The 19,557-nt window shown below is 37.3% G+C and overlaps 1 protein-coding gene across 9 annotated transcripts in view; it reads right to left on the bottom strand.

Moving 5' to 3' along the window:
* The window catches only part of RIMBP2 (RIMS binding protein 2), a 146,686-nt gene that overhangs the window by 43,964 nt on the left and 83,165 nt on the right, over positions 1-19,557 (bottom strand). For 6 of the 9 annotated variants that reach the window (XM_086474076.1, XM_086474079.1, XM_086474080.1 and 3 more), the window contains exons 1-3: positions 9,872-9,973; positions 6,010-6,060; positions 773-977 (exon numbers count right to left, since the gene is read on the bottom strand). In XM_086474076.1, the coding sequence (XP_086330202.1) occupies positions 773-977; positions 6,010-6,060; positions 9,872-9,973 (358 nt within the window). Of the gene's footprint in view, positions 1-772; positions 978-6,009; positions 6,061-9,871; positions 9,977-15,777; positions 15,901-19,557 lie in introns of those variants that run through there. The other 3 variants (XM_086474078.1, XM_086474077.1, XM_009957268.2) reach the window with 2 other exon arrangements.

Here is a 19,557-nt window from a genome sequence, read left to right as displayed (position 1 = left end):
TGACATTTCTGTCTCTAAACCACTTGGCATTTATATGTTCAAATACTATGTTAAAAATTTAAACACACCTTTGCACAGTTTAGTAAGAGGGATATTATCCCTATTCAGTTCTGTTCAAAAATATCCCTTGAAACTACTTTCCAACAAAAATCACTTTTTGTGTTTTTGTAGACAGTGTTTGCTTCCATTGCATTTCTTTTTAAATGTTTTACTTTCAGGATTTTACAGAGGAGTGCATATTTTCTGTTGAACAAATGCAACTAAACCAATAACATTTTAATGTTTGTCTAGATATTCCATTCAGTTTTCCCTTTTTCTACTTCAAAGTTTCTTTTATGTAGTGGCTAATGCAGCGTGGGGGTCTCTGTGGTTTCTTTCCCCATGAACTACTTTAATAAGATAGCAGACCTACTCCTGCCCCTGAAACAGTGAAGGTTCTACAACAAAACCTGTGTATGCAGACAGTCTTTCTTCCAACAGAAGTAGATATTTACATAAGGAATACATAATTTTGACACTGAACAGGTTTCTTATCACTACGCCCAACAACAATTAGAGAGAATTCTGCTCACAGCAGTGCCCAAATAAATAAAACTGGAACAATCTCCGTGAAGGCTTAAGAGTTACTGTGAAATTTAAACAAATCACAAAACAGGAACAAGAGCGAATTCTATCCTCCATTTTTACAATCAAACTGTATTTACATCATTTTGTTGCATCTTAAACCCTACAGGGCAGAACAGACACCTACAAATAAAATGCTGGTTCTTACCTTTGCCTATAGAAGTGGCTATTCCATTCATTAACTGGGATAGAGATTTACCGGGAGAACCAGGGATATCTGAGGGTGCCACCGAGTTACTGCTGAGGAGATCAATCTTCCCTGCTTGCTGCCGAAACTTCTCCAGTTCTCTGGACAAGAGATTAAACTGTTCGCTCTGTGTCCGGCATTTCTCCTCTAGCTCTCGGACCTTGGCCTGCACAAGCAAGACATGACCGAGACATTTGACTGAGATCACAGCGAGCTGTGACTGCATCAGATTTTTGTAAAGTACCAGGAAGCCAGGATAGGCAAACTGTTTGGGATAAACAGGCCTACAATCATATTTTTCTCCTCCTGAATTCTCTCCCATATTTAGAATGAAACCTTTTAGTAGCCCTGTAATATTGAGGTAAGTACTCCTTTCATTCTGAATTTCCAAAGGGGAAATTACTCATCATATTTTTTGGCAGTGCTAAAAAAATCACTGCCAAGAACACCTGCAAACAGATACTACAGCTTTGTGACTTCTACCCACATCTGAATGTCACTTTTGTGTGCTTTTCCAACTTTTTCTCAAACTGGGGAATATTTCTGAGGTTTGCCCATCCTCTGCTATTAAGTTGAAGCCTCCTGAATTGCTAGAGTAACATTTACATATTAAAAAACAACAACAACAACAAAAACAAAAAACCCACAGAGGTTCATGCAGAATGTGGGCCTAGCTACTGGCTGAATTCCCTTTCAAAAATAATGCTCCTCACTATAGATGCCAAACCACACAGAAGTAATTCAGACCCCAGCCAAGAGGAGATTATAAGCTTCTGAGATATACCAAAATGTAATTGTTGGCAAATATTTTTGTTTTAATTTTGAGGCATCAGGCTTTAAGAAATAGAATTTAAGAGATAAGCTCCTGTGTTGACTTGGGAAATACAACATATAATTTATAAGTTCCTGATGTGAAAAAATGTATGAGGTGACAGTAAGATTCCCCGGCTGAAAGGAATGAGAAAGGGAATGGGAATTCAGGGTTTCTTCTACAACTTTTACTCAAAGCGTGTGTAAGAGCAGTGAAGAGACTAAAGCATGAAAAAACCCTTTTATCCAAATCTGCACATTCATTGTACCCGCTAAATTATGGATACAATAGTGTTTTCAATATAATGCATTTAAGTTTCAATCTGCGTTTATAAATGGCCTGTATATGCTATCAGATATTCCTGAAGAGAAAAAAAATCACAAATCTGGAGTGCCCAGACAGGTAGGAAAGAGCATATTAACACCTGTTGCAAAGACAGAAGAATCAGCAAAACTCCTGAGAATTTCATTTGTGAGGTCTGATGTTCACGTAGGGTCTGTAGTCTGGAAGCGTGCCAGAGAAAGAGCGCCATTTGAGACTTAGGGAGCACTCATGCCTTATGTGCTGTGACCCAAACACTGCAAGCAGAAGTAGCTCAACAGAGGCAGTAATAGGCTCCTTATATGAAAAGCTAATGCAATATATCTTAATCTGATGCTTTACAATGAGCAAACATCACTTTTCTTCATTAAAAACCCTTTTATCGTATATGCCTAGTTAAACAACCGTACTAACAAAGGAAGTCTGGATATCAATTAGATTCATTCAACTGTACTAAAAGTTTTTTTTTCTTGAAAGAGAAAAACGTTCTCCGTTCATATAAAAAAACCTGCACATATTACGTATCAAGAAAAACGACATACATTACATATCACCTATACAAAGATCTTAGCACAGCTAAAGATAAACAAACCACTTACAGTTCCCAGAAGAACATTAAAATCCAAATTTCCTACTACAGAAGGTGTCACTTCCTTTTTTTGGTAACAAATACATTTTTAGAGCTACAGTGAATTTTGAGGATATAATTTCTTTGTATTCATAAAAGAACATTAAACAAACAAAGCAGTAGAGTGGTTTGGGTTTTTAGATCCCCTCTTTCCAATGTAAAATTTAATGATGAGCTATTCAACTCTCTAAGAATATATACTGACCTTTCCACATGCAGTTATGGAAACTCTAGCATAAAATAAAAAATACAAACATCACAATCCAGACCCCAACAAGATGCTAAGGCTGCCTTAAAAGTATTTTGATAAAACATTAATTCGATGTATTATTATTATTTCTTAATTTAAAACATATTTGTGCTTCAGTATATGCCTTCTTTGACTTTTCTTTTGAGTATCTAGAGTTTTCAAGCTGTTCTCTCACGACAGTACGAAGTCTGGAAGAAAAATGCCTTTACTATTTTTTTAAAACCAAAGGTATGAGTTAGAATTGAGCACAAAGCTTGTACTATATAAAGAAAAAATTGCCATAAGATCCACAGTAGTATTACTGGAGGCTTCCCCATACCCGTCTTTGTTTCTTGACTTCAGACAAGTGTTTGGTTCATCGTTAGCCAGCCAGACTCATCTCACTTTAGAAAATCTACATATTCATGTCTGTCGTTGCAGAGTGAGACATGTACTTACACTCTCAGAAGTACTGAATTTTTATTCTGTATCATGGTTCTGCCCATGTAGCCTATCCTAATAACGATGGCACAAAAGTGCCAAGTCCACCACATCTCCCTAAAACTGGATCTGCCTATAGCAGTGGTTGTATGAAAAGACATTCTTTACCACAGACCACATGGAATGAACATCACTAAGGACTGGTCAAATTTCTCACACAATACATAGTGCTATTTCTAAAACTTAAACAGCTTCTTAAATGGAAAATTAAGCAGACTTCATCCATTACAAGACAGATACCATTCACACAAGACAGATAAGATGATGAGCAACTTTCCAGGTGGACAGGCTTGAATTCAGACTAGTGATTAGATCACATATTCTGCTACAGAGCTCTCATTTCAAAGTGTAACTGTATACGTAGCAGCAATGGCTTTCAGTAGGTGGCTCAAGGAATCAGCCTGAGGTGAAAATATCACATAAAATTATCTCTGTATTAACAGAGAAACAATCTGAATTCAGACAAAATCCACACAGTCAGAAAGCTACAATCTTGAATAAACTACTAAACCATTCTTACTGGGCATGCTCATAAGAAATTAATTTTCAAAACAGTGTCTGAGTTCTCGTTAAATCACGCCATATTTGAAGATTAATCTCTTGTAGAAAAAATTTCTGATTTTGGTGATTTGGTATTAGGCCAATAAATGCAGGCATGCTTGCATAACAATGGTTCTAGCACGCATCCCATGCAAGGTTAGTCAGGACTATTGGTCTCATTTTAAAGGGAAAAGTGGAAGATTCAGGACAGTGAAAGGAGAATTTATGCCCTAAAATACCTGCATGCTGTCCAAGGTGTTCTGGGTGAAGTGCAAAGCAATAAATTCCAAACAAGACACAGTAAACAAAGAGACGTGAAATAAACAAAGAAATAAAAGCAGTTTTGAACACTTTTTTTACATTTCAAAGCAAAATACATCAGAACAGTTAACACGTGTAAAAACATGCATTAACGCAAACCACGCTATAGAACGTTTCAGAAATCAATACCACTGCTAATCTTAAATTGCAAAAGGCAGATTAAATAAAATGCTAAAAATTAACAGGCTTATAGCAATAAAAAGCAAAAGCTTAGGAAACCTTGATGGGATTATGTAAATCGGAGGTTGCAGACAAATCAGCTAAATAGGAATTTTGATTAGCTTGAGGGGGGTAAATGATCACTTGGCTGCTTTGTTTCTAGTTATGTTTTCCTGCATCATGTACTTTCCACCAGGCATTAAATATTAATTTAGTCTTATATTCCTAAAGGCAAACCAAAGTGAGTATATATGATGATAATGAAAGCCTATGAGTAAAACACTTTCTGTGGGAACAATAACTTTTACAGATATAAATAAAAATTTTTTTAAAAAACATTTTTAAAGATGATCAATGCACCTGGAAAGTCACCTTCCAGAAATGCATGACCAGTAAGTACACAGAGAGAAGAACTACTGTGAGAAGGTAAGACTAGAAATTACCTTCTGCTAAACAGATATTCCTAAATGAAAAATTGACAATGCACTTACTTGCTTTAATCAATCTATGGTATCGCGGGTTCTTTATGGTATGTGTGTTATGCTAAGACTTAATAACCGTTTAATGCCTTTTCTTTTCCTCAGGCAGAAAAAAAATTATTTTGTAGTTATTAGGGAAAACATCTTTTACATAAAAAAATGAAGAATAAAAATGAAAATAATAATATTTTGAGGTATCTTTGTAGTGATATTGCCTTTATGGGTGATGTCAGTATGTGCAGGTATTTAGTGCATTAAATCAGATCATCTAATCATCTCTCAAAACTTAATTTGTTTAACAGTGCTTACTTACTAAATCCGATAGTCACCGGCAAATTCTGAAAACATTGCAGCATAGTTGGGAAATGCTAAGAACGGCCACTGCAGGTGATAAACAGCAATGGACATGGGTAGTATCCAGAGAAAAATTCTGACAGGATACAACAATAACATTCTTCATCATGAAACTGCTCAAAGACTGAAAGAGGCTGCCCATGGAGGCTGTCATATCTCCATTTCCAGAGATATTTAAAAATGGACTGGGCAAAGCCTTGAGCAGCCTACAGTAATTTTGAAAAGGACTTTTTTTTGAGCAGGGAGATGAACCAGATAACCACAAATCCATTCCAAACAGAATTATTCTATTAAAAATGTGAAGTTTCTGGTGCCCTTGATTTTCAAATGCCCAGTTCAGACTATCTTGAAAAGATCTAGTTTTCTAATAAAAAGAATGAAGTGTTCTCTCTTTATGATACCGTTTGAAGGTGTTTCAGTGCCCAAATTCTTTCATTCAGTTTAAAAATTTTGGCTCTTTAGAATGTTGCTTTATGTTCACTAGACAGAATTTAATTAGGAACCTTAGGTAATTGATTGGTATTTGCAGCTATATTTCCAGCCTAAACAATAGCAATTCTCACAAGTAATCACTTGGTTTTTATGTATCTGATAGTATTTTACAAAAAATGGTATTAAAATTTCCATTTTATACAAAGAGAAACTGAGATATACACATCACTTCCGACAGCTCAGCTTAATGCGCTTCTAACTGAACTGTAATCTCTAAAGGATGTAATTATATTAGAAAAGGAGGAAAAAACCCCTATTTGCCTGCATATTACTTGAAACTTTTGAAAGTGAGGATACTGTAAAGTTATCACATTCAGAATGGAACCTCCACGAGCAAAGGTAACACAAAGGATATCTTCTTACCTCTAGCAATTGAACTGCTCCTTCATGTTCCTTCTTAGCTTCAACCTGAGCCTTATTTTTATAATAAAGAAAAGGAAAAAGAAAAAGAAAGAGACAAGAGACAGAAGAGGGAAAGAAAGAAAAATCAATTAGCCATGGCACATATAGAATGCTCTAGCCACATAAAGTAGCATACTGTATACCCAAACCCAAAGCCAATTTCAGTCTTGAAGGGATGGCACTGCCAATATTACTACAGTGCTTTGGTTCCAAGCCACTGAAAGAATTGCTTATTTTTAGGAGATTGAATCTCAGTGAAGCTTAATAGCGTTGGTATTTCGTTGGACTGAGACAAGCATGCTCAACACACTGCAAGGACACATCAGAAGTATCTCTGAAACCCTCTATATTAAAACTGAAAAATGAGCTTGTTATTCTACATTGCAGGAGGTTCATAGTGTAGAAACTTACCATACCAGCTAGGAGAAAGCAACACAAAAATTAAGCTCATTCTTTATATCCAGCAACAGTATTTATCATCTAGGTAAATAGCTCACAAAACACTTCAAAGCAACCACAAGAAAGGTTGTCTGTAAACAGGAATGCAACATTTAGGGTCCAATCAACTGAGTCAAAGAAGAGAAGGGTTATTATATTAAAATTAAAATCAATAGCACTCAGTAACTTTGTGTTATCCTCACTTTATTTCCATTTAAGTTTTCACCGTCTTCTTTATTGAAGCCCAAGATAAGCAAAAAAATTTATTGAACATTGTATCAGGCTGACAGCAATATGATGCACTAACTTTGCCTCTTAGCTCTCATTACTGTAACCCAAAGACCACCTTCTGCACATTCCTCATCAGAGAAAAGTCTCAAAACCCTCCAGTTTAGCAGAGGGCAACACCCCACAAACTTTCTGATTCAATGAGCCAGATACTCCGATGATGGACACTGACGCAGCTATGTTAACTTCATTTTCCTCATCTGTGAGGGCTACCCTACTCTGTTATGGGTTTCAATGGAGCTGCGTCAGGCCATAAAGGCACAGCCAAAAACATATGCCCAGACTATACTTCACTATCGTGCATGGTAACAAAGCCTCCTTTGGTTCTGCAAGCACAGTCATATTTCTTCCTGTACTTCAGTAATAAGTCTTATTGCTAGCATCTGATAAAATATTGGCTCCATAAGCATTAGCAAGCATATGATGATAAGTAACAGAAAGCTTTGTGTACTCCATTATTACAAGTTTAATAAAATCTACCCGGAATATGAGTTCTTGATAAATGATTAGAAAACCTGCATCAGTAGCTATCTCTCTTTTACATCAGACTGTCTTGTATTAAGGCTTTGTTGGAGAAAACAACCACATGATTCCCTATCAACACAAAACCTTGGTGAACAATATTATATTCTTCTGATCAGCCTGTACATATATTAAAAATACAATGAATTTCTATTTATAATAGCAAAATGTGACAGCAAATGCATCAGACTGTACCAGTAACTTGCTTTGTTTTGAAGTGCACATTTCTACGGTTCATCAGCAACTTTACGACAGTAACGAGATACGCTGTGAAATGTCATCCTGTTACTGCCTGGAGTTACTGCTTTCATTTCACAGTACTTTTTCAAGTAATTAGATGACTCTAATAAAGAAGAGGAAGAAAGAATTTAACACACATGTACTAGGTACATTGGGAGGTCAGCTCCAGATGAAATGTGAGCCAGCAATTCCTGTTTAATGATGGAAGAAAATTTACTTAGGTAACAGATTTATTTAAATTATTTTTCTGACAATATGCACTGCATTATAATGTTGAAAAGGAGGTGTGTTAGATATCAGCAGTCACAGGCTAAAGCAGGGCAAATTAGTCTGTGCTCATCTCCACTACCACGCCTAGAGAACCACAGGTAGCTTGGGTATCTCGCTACGGTGTAAAACAGTGCACAGTATAGGCATCCTCCAAAAATGCCTCAATGTTTTGAGTACTTCCCCTCTTCTACCAATATGGTGTACTAATCTGGTCTTCATTACTATTCTGTAGCATTAGTAACAGCATTACAGAAGCAACTAAGCATCTCAACCAAACTGGGATCCCAACATGTTACCATGGAAAAGAATCTGAGCTTGGAAGGGCTGAAAAATCAAAACTAAAAAAAAAAATAAAAAAAAAAAATCCTTTTTCTTTTTGAGTGGTATCTAGGACGAATATTACATGCAGATTTTGTCAAGAGATGTGATGACTAGCAGGCTCATTTAAGTTATCACAGATCTTTATGATGGAAGGGAATAACAATTAAAGAAAGACAAAATAGCAACTTAATCACATAAAGAATTAGATGTTTCAGGGTGAAAATGAGTGTCTGTGGAAAGTCCTAAGAGGAATATTTCAGGTTAATGAATGAAACCAGTAAGAAGGATGAATTATTTCTTAAATGCTTCTAAGTAATACACTGATGAATTGTTATGGTGGATTTTAGTGTAGGAATTCTAAGCCAAAATTCTAATGGAACTTAGTGGTAAACGATTATTAGATAATAATTTTTAACATAAGCGATCTTGTGTTCCATGCTTCTTCAGGTCCACTGAACAAGAATTTAATCACTGGCTACAGCTGCATTGAGTAAAATACCAATACAATACAAACTCATTTGTGCTTGAAGTCTATCATGCTACAGCTTAGCAGAAATGACTGGAGAAAACAATATTACAGAGATTTGTCTCCTGTTGCCAATCTGTAACAAAAAGACCCATGTAATGTGGATTTATTAGAAGAATGTAATAAAAATTAGCGAGAAGAAAAGCTGTACCTTTCTCTGTTTTGCCAAAGAATTTAAGTCCAAAATATATGTGGAACTTCAAATAGTAACAGCTGTATATAACTAGAAAGGACATTTTGAAATATGTTTAAACAGTTGTGAAAGGCTAAAAGAAAATGAAATGGAAGTTTTCATTTGGTTAAGTGAAGCCTTCAATTTCAAGCAAACTATATTAGATACATCTTTTTATTCTGCTGAGAATGGTCCTCCATGCCAATTCTTACCAAATTATCATTAGTGTTATTATTTCTGTATTTTTATTTAGTAAAGCAATTGGAAAAATCAATATTAGTATTGAGACAGTTGCAGCTTTAAGTGACTTTGGTAAGACTGAAACTCAATATCATGGTTTTTGTATTACAATGAATACTGAGAATTTGCAGTGTGAAAAAAAGAGAAGTCTTAAAGTGACGTGTGAATTAGAGAACAAGCATGGAAATGAGGTACTTACACAACTGATTACTTTATGAAAAAGAAGATCAACCGTGATGTGTAACCACTTTGACAAGGACTTAATTTAATCTAGTTTAGTGGAGAAAGGTAGTAAGAATTGCCAGTGTCTGGAAGAGGAAGGCAAAGAAATCCTAACAGAACATTGATATGTCAATGAGAAAGACTAACTGTCCCAGCAAACTGACAAGGAAATGGTGGATTCCTCATGTTTTGATTATCACGAAATTAAGATCGCATTCCTTCCTGACACTTAAGGAATGCACAAATATTCCTGAGCCCCATAGAGAGGGAAGCAATGGAAATAAAAAGGAAATACATCTATCTGTACCACTTTTCTCCATATTGAGAAATACAAGGACTTACATATACTGGTCAGGTTAATCTTTGCTGGCATAAACATTTATAAATCAATTAGTACAGTCCTGTAAATCCAACAGTAAACATCCCCTTGTTATACTGCATCAGCAATCCTGCAGAACAATCCAGAACAGGAACCAGTCTGGTGGTTGTGGTTTAAGTTCCTTGAAACCAGGGGATCTGCTTCATGACCTGTGCTCTGTCACTGCAATTTGCTGTTTCACCCAACTTTCCCTCTCTCCACTTACCTTCTGCAGGAGTTCAATTTCCTGCTGTTTGGCGTTGAGAACAGCCAAGGCTTGCTCATGCTCCAACTCCAGCTGTTGCCGCCGTTCAGCAGCCTCTCGCATATGCTGTTCCAAAAGAAGCAGAAACACTATCAGGAGACTTTAACATATTCTACCTGCGGCCAAACGTGCTGCCATTCCCAGGCATGCAGATGTTCATCTCCACATAAAAGTTCTTGGGTAGCACTGGTTGGCAAGCGGGAAACCGAGTAGGATTTTAATTCGATCAGTACTTAGAGGCATATGGCCAATATGAAACTCAGGCACTTTGACAGCAATCTCTTTTAGGGTACACAACTCTGTCATTGCCAGCACTGTGGCCTCTGTGATGCACAAGTGAACAGCACCAATTTTATCTGTCAGGCACATATTTATATGTGGAATTGTGCTGAAAAATTAAAGCTTGGAAAAAGTTTAGCTTGACAATTCCCTAAATGCCTCTTTATCTAGGATGTGGTTTTCTGATTTGTTTTGCAAATGATGACCCAAAAGAAATAGATTACCTTTGCTAATCGCTGCCTATTATTTATAGCAAATCAGACAGAGCAAAACGAACACGGATGGATTTGGACAACAGTGACTATACAGTACTCAAAAACAACTTTTAAAGTGCAGTAGCTACTAGTGATTCAAAGCAATATGAGGAAAGTTCTTGGGAAGAGCACAAGCTGAACAACATCAAGATACCCTTTGCAGATAGAAGTCTTTTTCATTACTGGTTTTCATTATGTTCTCCCAATATCATTGTACCTTTCAAACACCCTGTTAATAAATGGGAGTTAAGCAAGATCTCTCTATAGATGCTGATCTCTTCTCTGGTGAAACTGGTATTAACAATTTTTATTTTTCAAAATTATTTTCATATTATTCCCATAATAGTCTCAGAGCAGAGGCACAACGTCTTACCTGCAGCACCATGACTTATTACACACAAACCTAATAGGAATTAGCACTTGGAAACAAAAATGTGTGGCTTAAATTGACAAGAACAGCCCAAAATATCTCTTATTGTGTACAAGGTAAAATTTTATCAAGCATATTGCTAACCTTTAATGAGCTGTTATTCTCTGCTACATGTTACTCACAACAAAGAGGGACAGCACAGTGAGGCTGACTTCTCTCAATCTGGATGTGTTTGCAAAAGGAAGCAGAAATGTCTCCAATACTCCATTTGGCCTCTGCTTGGGATTTATTTATTTTCATTTGATGTGTTGATTAAAAACAACACCAAAAAAAAGGTCAAAGATTTTTCCAGTTCATCAGTTTTGACTCTTAACTACAGCTTGTTTTTAGGAGCTTTGTGAGGATTCACTATTTTAACTGTAGAGGTTGCTGAACTGTGCATGTTGTACAAAAGTTAAATGGATCTGTTCATGGGTAACATCTACTCTCACTATTTAATAATGACCAAAAATAATGGTTCCAACTCTCATCTCATCTGAATGAACACAACCTATTTTGCAAACTAGTATTACTCATTATTTAAATTATCATGAAGGTACATTTACTGAGCTCAGCAGCTTTCATCAAGTCTTATGTAAAACTTGACACTGATGGAGCATCAGCATATTTCTTATATTCAAAAAATAGTGGGGTAATCAAGTAATTCTTACACCTTTAATTAAAATCTTTAATTACCAGAAAAAAAGCCCAAAGGTCTCATTTCACTCTCTCAAGATGTAGTACCAGATTTGGTACAGCATATTTTGAAACTGTTAAGTTCTTACTACTTTTACAAAAGCTACCACAGAACATTTCTAGTCCTTTGCAAAGATCAATAAATATTCAACACTGTGACCATAGAGTGAATCTATAAAATAGTGAAGAAACAGATTGTGATACAGGATCTGTGATTCTCCCCGGCTTTTAATTTCTCTGTTTCCTAAAATACATATTTAGTGATCCACAGTTCACAGATTTTAAGGTCAGAAAAGACCATTTGGTCATCTATCAACCTAAAAGTATCCCTCCATCATTTTACTATTGTAATTTTTCTACTTATTATTTAGAGCAGCAAGGATCTCTGCACTCCAGCATCTGTCCCTCCCCTGGCACAGCAATTAAATTTCCCCCAAACCAGAAGCAACTCCTCCCCTCCCGCTCTGCTCACAAACTGGTTCTGTCTGCAAATCTCTGTTGTGCTTCCTATCTGCACATCAGCTGCTGATATTTCTTCTTCCAAGCCTGAGGGGAAAAGGTTAGGGCAGTGAAGGAGGACTGCAGAGACTACTAGAAGAACAGCAGGAAGAAAGCTCTGAGCTGCTGAATTCTTTCTGCATCTTCCTTCAGGACTGACTTCCACAGTGATCACATTGCCATGGTTTCTGTGGGTGGTGGTAATCCATTTGTCCATGTTATCGCTGTCCTTAATGTGAGGCAGGTTAGAACTTTCTAAACATGTAAATTTGCACTTTTTGCACTCTTTCTGCACCCTTTCTAGAGGTCCTAATAATGTTACTCTAACATCAGAAAGTAAATCCACATAAAAATAAGCATAAGAACACATACAGTAAGGACTTCATGTTTCAAAACAAGTGGCAAATAATGATCTATCCTTCAGAAAAAGTGTGAAGAAGGAACCTTTTAAGTGTATGTTTCAGATCAAAGGCAAGAATCCTGCTATGCAGCAGAGAGTGAACTGGGAACATCATGCACATCTCAGTTTTCTTTCCAACTAGAGAGCTAGATAGCTGTATAGTATAAACTGTCTCTGAAATAATGCTTGCTCACACCCTTCTAGTTTTTTCCAGCCTCCTCCTGGGCAGCAGGGGGTTTGACAAGGAATAGCTCCAACCCTTTCAGTGGTTGCACTGTATTACCTGCAGCTGCAAACAAAACGAAGACACCCATTCTTTCCTATGGCAGCGACTTTTACCGTCCTAAAATGTGCGACTGGTTAACGCTAGAATAAATCAAATGGTTCTCAAGAACTAAAGTCTTGTTTATGAGACAGAACTCTCACATGATGCTGAATGAGGAGCAAATTTAATTCTCACCCCAGTACTCTTATCAAAGGGCTTATCATCTGTGCTTGCAGATGGATAGGCAGATTATGGGAATCTATACAGTGGAATGAATGGGAAAAGCTGGCTGAACACATCAGAAAATCAGAACTGTGAGAGGCACTGTGAAGATACTCAGAAGTTAGCTAATTCAGCACTTCTTCATCTTCCCTTTTCTTCTTTGTTGATACAACCAGAATTTCTCAAGAGAGAAACTGAATTTCTCTTTTGACAGGGAAACTAGGCTAAATATTTCTCAAAACTTTCCAATGGTTGGAAAGATGCAAACCATATTTTCAAACTACTGATTTCCTGAGCATATGAGCCACACATGAAATACACAATTAACTGCATCTGCTTGGGCATGACTTAGTGCTAGAAAGGAGATTTAGGGTTTCAAGTGTGTTCAAGGTACTCTGCCAGCTCAAGAGAGAGAACTACTGAACATGGAAAGCCAGGATCTCTATATCCACCAGACAGCTTTTGTTCCAGTGAAGGAAAACTTTGGAAGGAGTTCTTAAGCAGAACAGTGAGATTTACACAATGTGTCTCCCACATCTATTAGAGGCATTATTGCAGTAGAAGTTAAGAAAAATCAGTCAAATAACCAGATTCAGCTCTTCTACGGAAGAAATTTGGAGGAATCATTAAGTCAAATGCCAGTAGGTAACCTAATTAAAGACTGGAGAAATGAACACTGTTTGGTATGACCAAAGGAGAAACTACATTCTCTAATTTCTTTTTTGAAAATAAAACACAGTCCATCATTAGAGGAGTTTCAAGTGTTCAAAAACACACAAGCTCAGCAAAATCGATATCTGAACAGGGTACGAGAAATTAGTTTTGCTCATGAGTTGCTCATGAATATGGTTTGTTAGCAGCATAGGAGTTCAGACAATAATAATTTGTAGTATGATTTGATGAAATGGGAATTAATGCCAATTTACTTAGAGCAAAGTCTAATCCTCAGCTGTTTTATGAGCCATGAATTCACAGTTCATTTCTTTCCTAGACTTTTTCCTCATGTCTTTCTATAGTGTGCTCCTTGAAGTGAATTTCTTCAGCTATGAAGCTGGAATCCCACAGTCATTATACAGGGAGCACAGGCAAGCCATATGTCTTGAAATAGCTTCTAGGTGTTGGTCTTACTTTCTATAAGTACTAGCACATTAAAACATTCTGCAAAGAAAAGTCTTGCTGAAAACTTAAGATCAGAGACCACTTATTTTCATTTCCATCTCCTCTTACTCTCAGGGCATCCATCCCTCCTTTACTAGCCTCTTCAGCGGTTTGAAAAAAGAAAACCTCGAGCTTGAGAAGATGAAAAATAAGCAGGTCTTTGGCAGCCTGTCAAAAAAGTTTAGCACTGGATCAATGCTCCATTCTAACCAGACAAACACATCTTTCATTTTTCTGAATGATCTGAATTACAAAGTGTTTACAAGCGTCTTCTCTCTCAAGAATTCTTGTAGCTCTCACCAGTGCAGTTCCTCCATTGATGCAAACAGCTGTAACTGCATGACTTTCTATTTCTTTTTTTATGTTGTTTGTTTGTTTGTTTGTTCATTTTTTTTAATCTGAGTTGTTTAAACATTTTCAAGGCATGTTTTGGTAGCAGTTTTCCACATCACAACTTCCGTATTTTCTACAACTAAGAAAACATGGGAACAGTGGCCCATTCAAACTGGTTTGTGTTTCTACCACATCATATGCTTCCTTCCACTGGCTCCGTCTACCTCATTGGACACCAACTCATTGTCTGTAAGGGACCTTTCAGACCATTCTCCATTACTCCTGATCCATCTGTCAGGTTTGGCTTATCAAGTTACTGACTTCCATCTTTCTTTAATCAATGACACATCAGGAATTTGGCTGTTTCCTAGCAAAGCACTGTTTCCTGTCACCACTAAAATTTTTTTTCCATTTTGTTTCAATGTATACAAATTATTGCCCCATTGAATTAGCTGGTAAGTAATAATCCCTTGGATGATTCCATTTTCCAACTGAATTTTACTCTTACTCTAGCCTGTCATCTCAGCTAGATCTCATCTCTGAGATTCACCTGGTGAATTTCGCTATTTCGTGGAATCAGTCATTCCCATGGCATTATGAGCTATAACCCAGGAAACAGAAGCAGGACAGCATCTTCAGCTACACAGTGAAACCTTCATGGAAGAATACACTTACGATTCAAAATGCATTATTGAATTTTTGTAAGTCGAAAAGGAAGCAGCAAATTGTTGATGTGAAAACAGCCGAGTATCTAGAAAACAAGCATGGCTAGACACCAACATACTAAGCTTCTCTGGAAGCATGTTAAAAGAAAGGTTGTTATGTACCAGGCACTATAATCCTTTCTAAACAAGGCCTCTCTAACAAATCAATAGTGGGTTTTGCAATGCTGTCCTGACAATGAGATGCATTCTGCACAGGCAATATGAGGTGGTGCTCACAGCCTGTTTCACAAGGCCACAATAACTTTTTGCATCAAGTTAGGCTGGCAGATGTAGCTCTCTAAAGTAAAATATCTTGGCAGCTTTTCATATTTCCTTCATCAGCATAGTCCCTTCTCACCCTTTCTTCTCTCCTTGACTTACCTCCAATAACTGTATAGTGAAAACCTACATCCAATTACTTATAAACTATCAGATAAAGATCTCTAGGTATGTCTCTCCTCCAATAGTCTGAGATCCCTTGCAGGTAGCTGGTCTACTGTATTCCATATATTTTATCATAACTAAGAGGGGCATGCAGTCTCCTAGTTTGCAATGCACTTATGCGCCTGTGACTCACTGAATGAACATCAGGGATATCAAACAAGCAATAGAAGTACCGGATTGTTCGACTTCACGCCATTATACATACCTTTAGGACCTGCTCTAAGTTCTCCAGCTTGGCTTGGAGCTGGTGTTTTCCCTTTACAGCCAAATCTCGTTCTTTGGTCACTCTGAGAAGGGTTTCTCTAAGGTGGTCATAGTCTGATTTTACCTAGAAAAAATAAAATGCGATTATTGCCCAAACAGGTAATTAATGAAGGGAAAACTATATCTGATCTACTCTAGGTGGTCCTGCTCTGGAAGGGGGGTTGGACTAGATGATCTTTCGAGGTCCCTTCCAACCCCTGACATTCTGTGGTTCTGTGATTCTGTGATTTCTGCATGTTAAAATGGAAAAAGGAAAAAAAGTTCAAAGGAAATAGGACAGAAGTGTAAAAAATGGAAGGGAATTTTCCTTGAGAAAATCATGTGCATCTCATATACCTTTATGCATGAAACACAATTTCTTTCGACAAGGACTGCAACCTGGCAACCAAACTGCAGTTATGCATAAGGTGTGCAAATTTAATTTAAAATATACTAGATAATGCACAAAATAAATGACAATCAAACAATTTCTAATTTCTCTGGATCTCAGAGGCATCAGAGACAGGTGTGCTACATAGAGACAGAGATCTAACATATATATAGAAATATACCTCACATGTATGTTTTTCTGGACTATTCTTTAGTGTGAATTAACTTCAGAATAAACTCAAATACACATGATCGACCTGTGCTAACATTTGAAATCAGTGACTCCGCAGCTCAAAAATAGGCATTGTTCTGCAACAAAACCCTCACTCCCCCTTACAATATTTGCATACAGTGGGTTTTTAAAGGATCAGATACTCATCAAGTAGGATTTGTTTTCCAATTTAATTTATTTGGTGCTAGCTTAACCATTTCAGTATAACTAAATATTTTATGCTGGATTTTGTGAATCATCAGTGATAGCAACTATTTCATAAACACACATGGAAAATAGGAAAACAATATTAAACTACTTTATCCTGCCATGGAGAAGTTCTTCCTTCAGTTCAGATCAGCTGAACATTTGATTTCTTATCCCTGACCATTTTATGACTTTATGTCCCATATTGAAGTATAACAATGGGATGGTTACAGATTATATCACATCAGAAACTGCCATTTTTACAGTAGGAATGAAAACCCACCAGCAATAAACACCTGGGTGTAAAAATGCATAATGTTCACATACTACTTCCACTTCCCTGCAATGTTGATAGGAGGTAAGAAAGCGAAAGAAACAGCCATAATATTTTTAGTGAATAGTGTTCCGAGAAGCATCTGTTTTCCTTTGCTAACCACAACACAGCGCAGAAGCATAAACAATGCTGGCAGGATTACTGACTAAGGAAAAGCAAAGCGGTACAAAGCATTAGGATAAGGCAAAGGCTTTAATCTTGGTGCAGCTCATGTTTCCTTCTAACTTCAGTTAAGCAAGTGACAAGTTGTGTTGGGTTTTTCCAATTTATTTACTGTAATTTCTTGGTTTCTTTAAAGAGCAAATGGCATTAAGCAATCTCGGACATGGATATCTCCTGGACATTTTCTAAAGCCGTGTTTTGGAAACTGATTCAGCCTTTCTAGTTGCCTTCTGGCTCCAGTTTGTTAACTTGCAAATTTTGCCATGGACCAAACAATCTAAATGGTTGCAGCCAGCCCTTGTATTCATCTTTGCAAGAGGGCTCTTTAGAGTGCAGTGGACTAGAAAAAAGGAAGAGGAAAATGGAACAAATCATGTTTTCCACAAGAACTGATGCAATTATTATCAACCTCAGGATTTTTTTTCTGTGCACAGATTTTTCTTTTCCTCTTCCCTCATTTCTTTATAACTAAGGAAATTATTAAACAATGAATTTTCAGAATCTACTAACTTCTTGCATCCTTTGTATTTCATTGCTCAGATCAGTCAGTATATATTGTTGCGGTATAATGGAGTGGAAAAAGGAAGCAATGGGGTATCAGTATCAACGATGTAATTTTGTTATTGTCTGTGATTCGCAGTTAGCTTACTGAAGATGAATGAGGTTCATTATTTTGAACAGTTTCAAGAAAAGGTTATTTTCCTCAGGCTTTAGTTTTCCTAAAACTGCATACCTAAATTTAGGTGTAATAAAGTTTAAGAACACATAAATGGTTCTGTTAAGTTCTCTATTTTCTCTTTTGGCTTTTGAGCCAAGTTCTGTGTACTTTTTCATTTTGCAGGTTGGAAAGAACACAATCAAATCTACCAACCACCTCCCGGTAATTACTGTTGCTCATTCTACGACATAGAATGCAGTGATATACACATTTATATAACCCATAAGGCAGCATAAAACTTGACGAGTCTATCATTTTTTCATTTAGACATTTGTACTCAAATGCGAATTTAATGCTCTCTCCAAGCAGGCTGTTTAAGAACATATGGGATATATATGAATTTGAATTACACATGGAGCACATCAAAACATCAATGTTCCCAGTGGCAAAAACAGTTGACCTAAATAGAGTGCCACCATAAACAATTCTAATTTCATGACAGAAACAGGAAACATTTGATCTGTGATGTTTCTTTGTTCAATGCATCAACCAATTTATTTTTCATCCTGTACCTTCGCACTTACTAAATGTGCCCTCATGTGAGTCAGTTACGAAGGCCAGAATGCTGTTAAAGTGTCTTCCAGTTCTTGAACACTTAAACAGAAACCAGTTATTGAAAACCGCCACACCAAAACAAACCTGCAGTTTATTTTGTTGGTGAAAAGCTCCATCAGCTGGGCTGTATCAAAAGATGTGTGGCCAGCAGGTCAGAGGAGGTGATTCTGCCCCTCTACTCTGCCCTCGTCAGACCTCACCTGGAATACTGCGTCCAGCTCTGAAGCTCCCAACACAAGAAAGACAAGGAGCTGTTGGAGCAAGTCCAGAGGAGGGCTACCAAGATGGTCAGAGGGTTGGAACATGTTTCCTACAAGGACAGGCTGAGAGAGTTGGGTTTGTTCAATCTGGAAGAGAGAAGGCTCCGGGGAGACCTTAGAGAGGCCTTCCAGTACCTGCAGGGGGCTACAGCAAGGCTGGGAGGGACTTTTTACAAGGGCATGTAGTGATAGGACGAGGGGTAATGGTTGGAAGCTGGGAGAGGGCAGGTTTAGACTAGCTGTGAGGAAGAAGCTTTTCACCCTGAGGGTGATGAGACACTGGAACAGGTTGCCTAAGGAAGTTGTGGATGCTCCATCCCTGGCAGTGTTCAAGGCCAGGTTGGATGGAGCCTTGAGCAACCTCGTCTAGTGGGAGATGTCCCTGCCATGGCAGGGTGGTTGGAACTAGGTGATCTTTGAGGTTCCTTCCAACTCAAACCATTCTGTGATTTCATGATTCTGTGATATGCCTTAATTCTAGACTTTAGAGACCTGCCAATTTCTCAACCAAGTGACATTGTTCAGAAAACATTCAGAAACTACCATGAAAATAGTATGGCTTCAGGTATTGTAGAAATAAATTCTGAATGTATAGTCCTTATTCAATTTTTACATAAACCCCCTACCCGTATATATTCAGATGAGCAGGAAAATAAGTCCATGTCCAGTGCCACAGCACTCCTAAGGACACAAAATCTTTTCACAAGTACTCCACTCCAGGAATACAATGTTGTTTCCTTTATGCAGCGTACTCATTACTGTAGCACTCTACAGTACTGTCGTACAGTACTACACTCAAAACTAAATCATGTAAGTTATGTATAATTTTAGCTTTATTTTGTGTATTTTAAGGTAGCCAGCCTTGTACCTACTCCTTTCTAGAGTCAAATTCCAGCGATTACGTT

Source organism: Leptosomus discolor, chromosome 16, assembly GCF_034619465.1.
Source record: "Leptosomus discolor isolate bLepDis1 chromosome 16, bLepDis1.hap2, whole genome shotgun sequence".
Lineage (NCBI taxonomy): Eukaryota > Metazoa > Chordata > Aves > Leptosomiformes > Leptosomidae > Leptosomus > Leptosomus discolor.
Note: the sequence above shows the minus strand (reverse complement) of the source record. Positions and strands in the feature narration are given on the sequence as shown.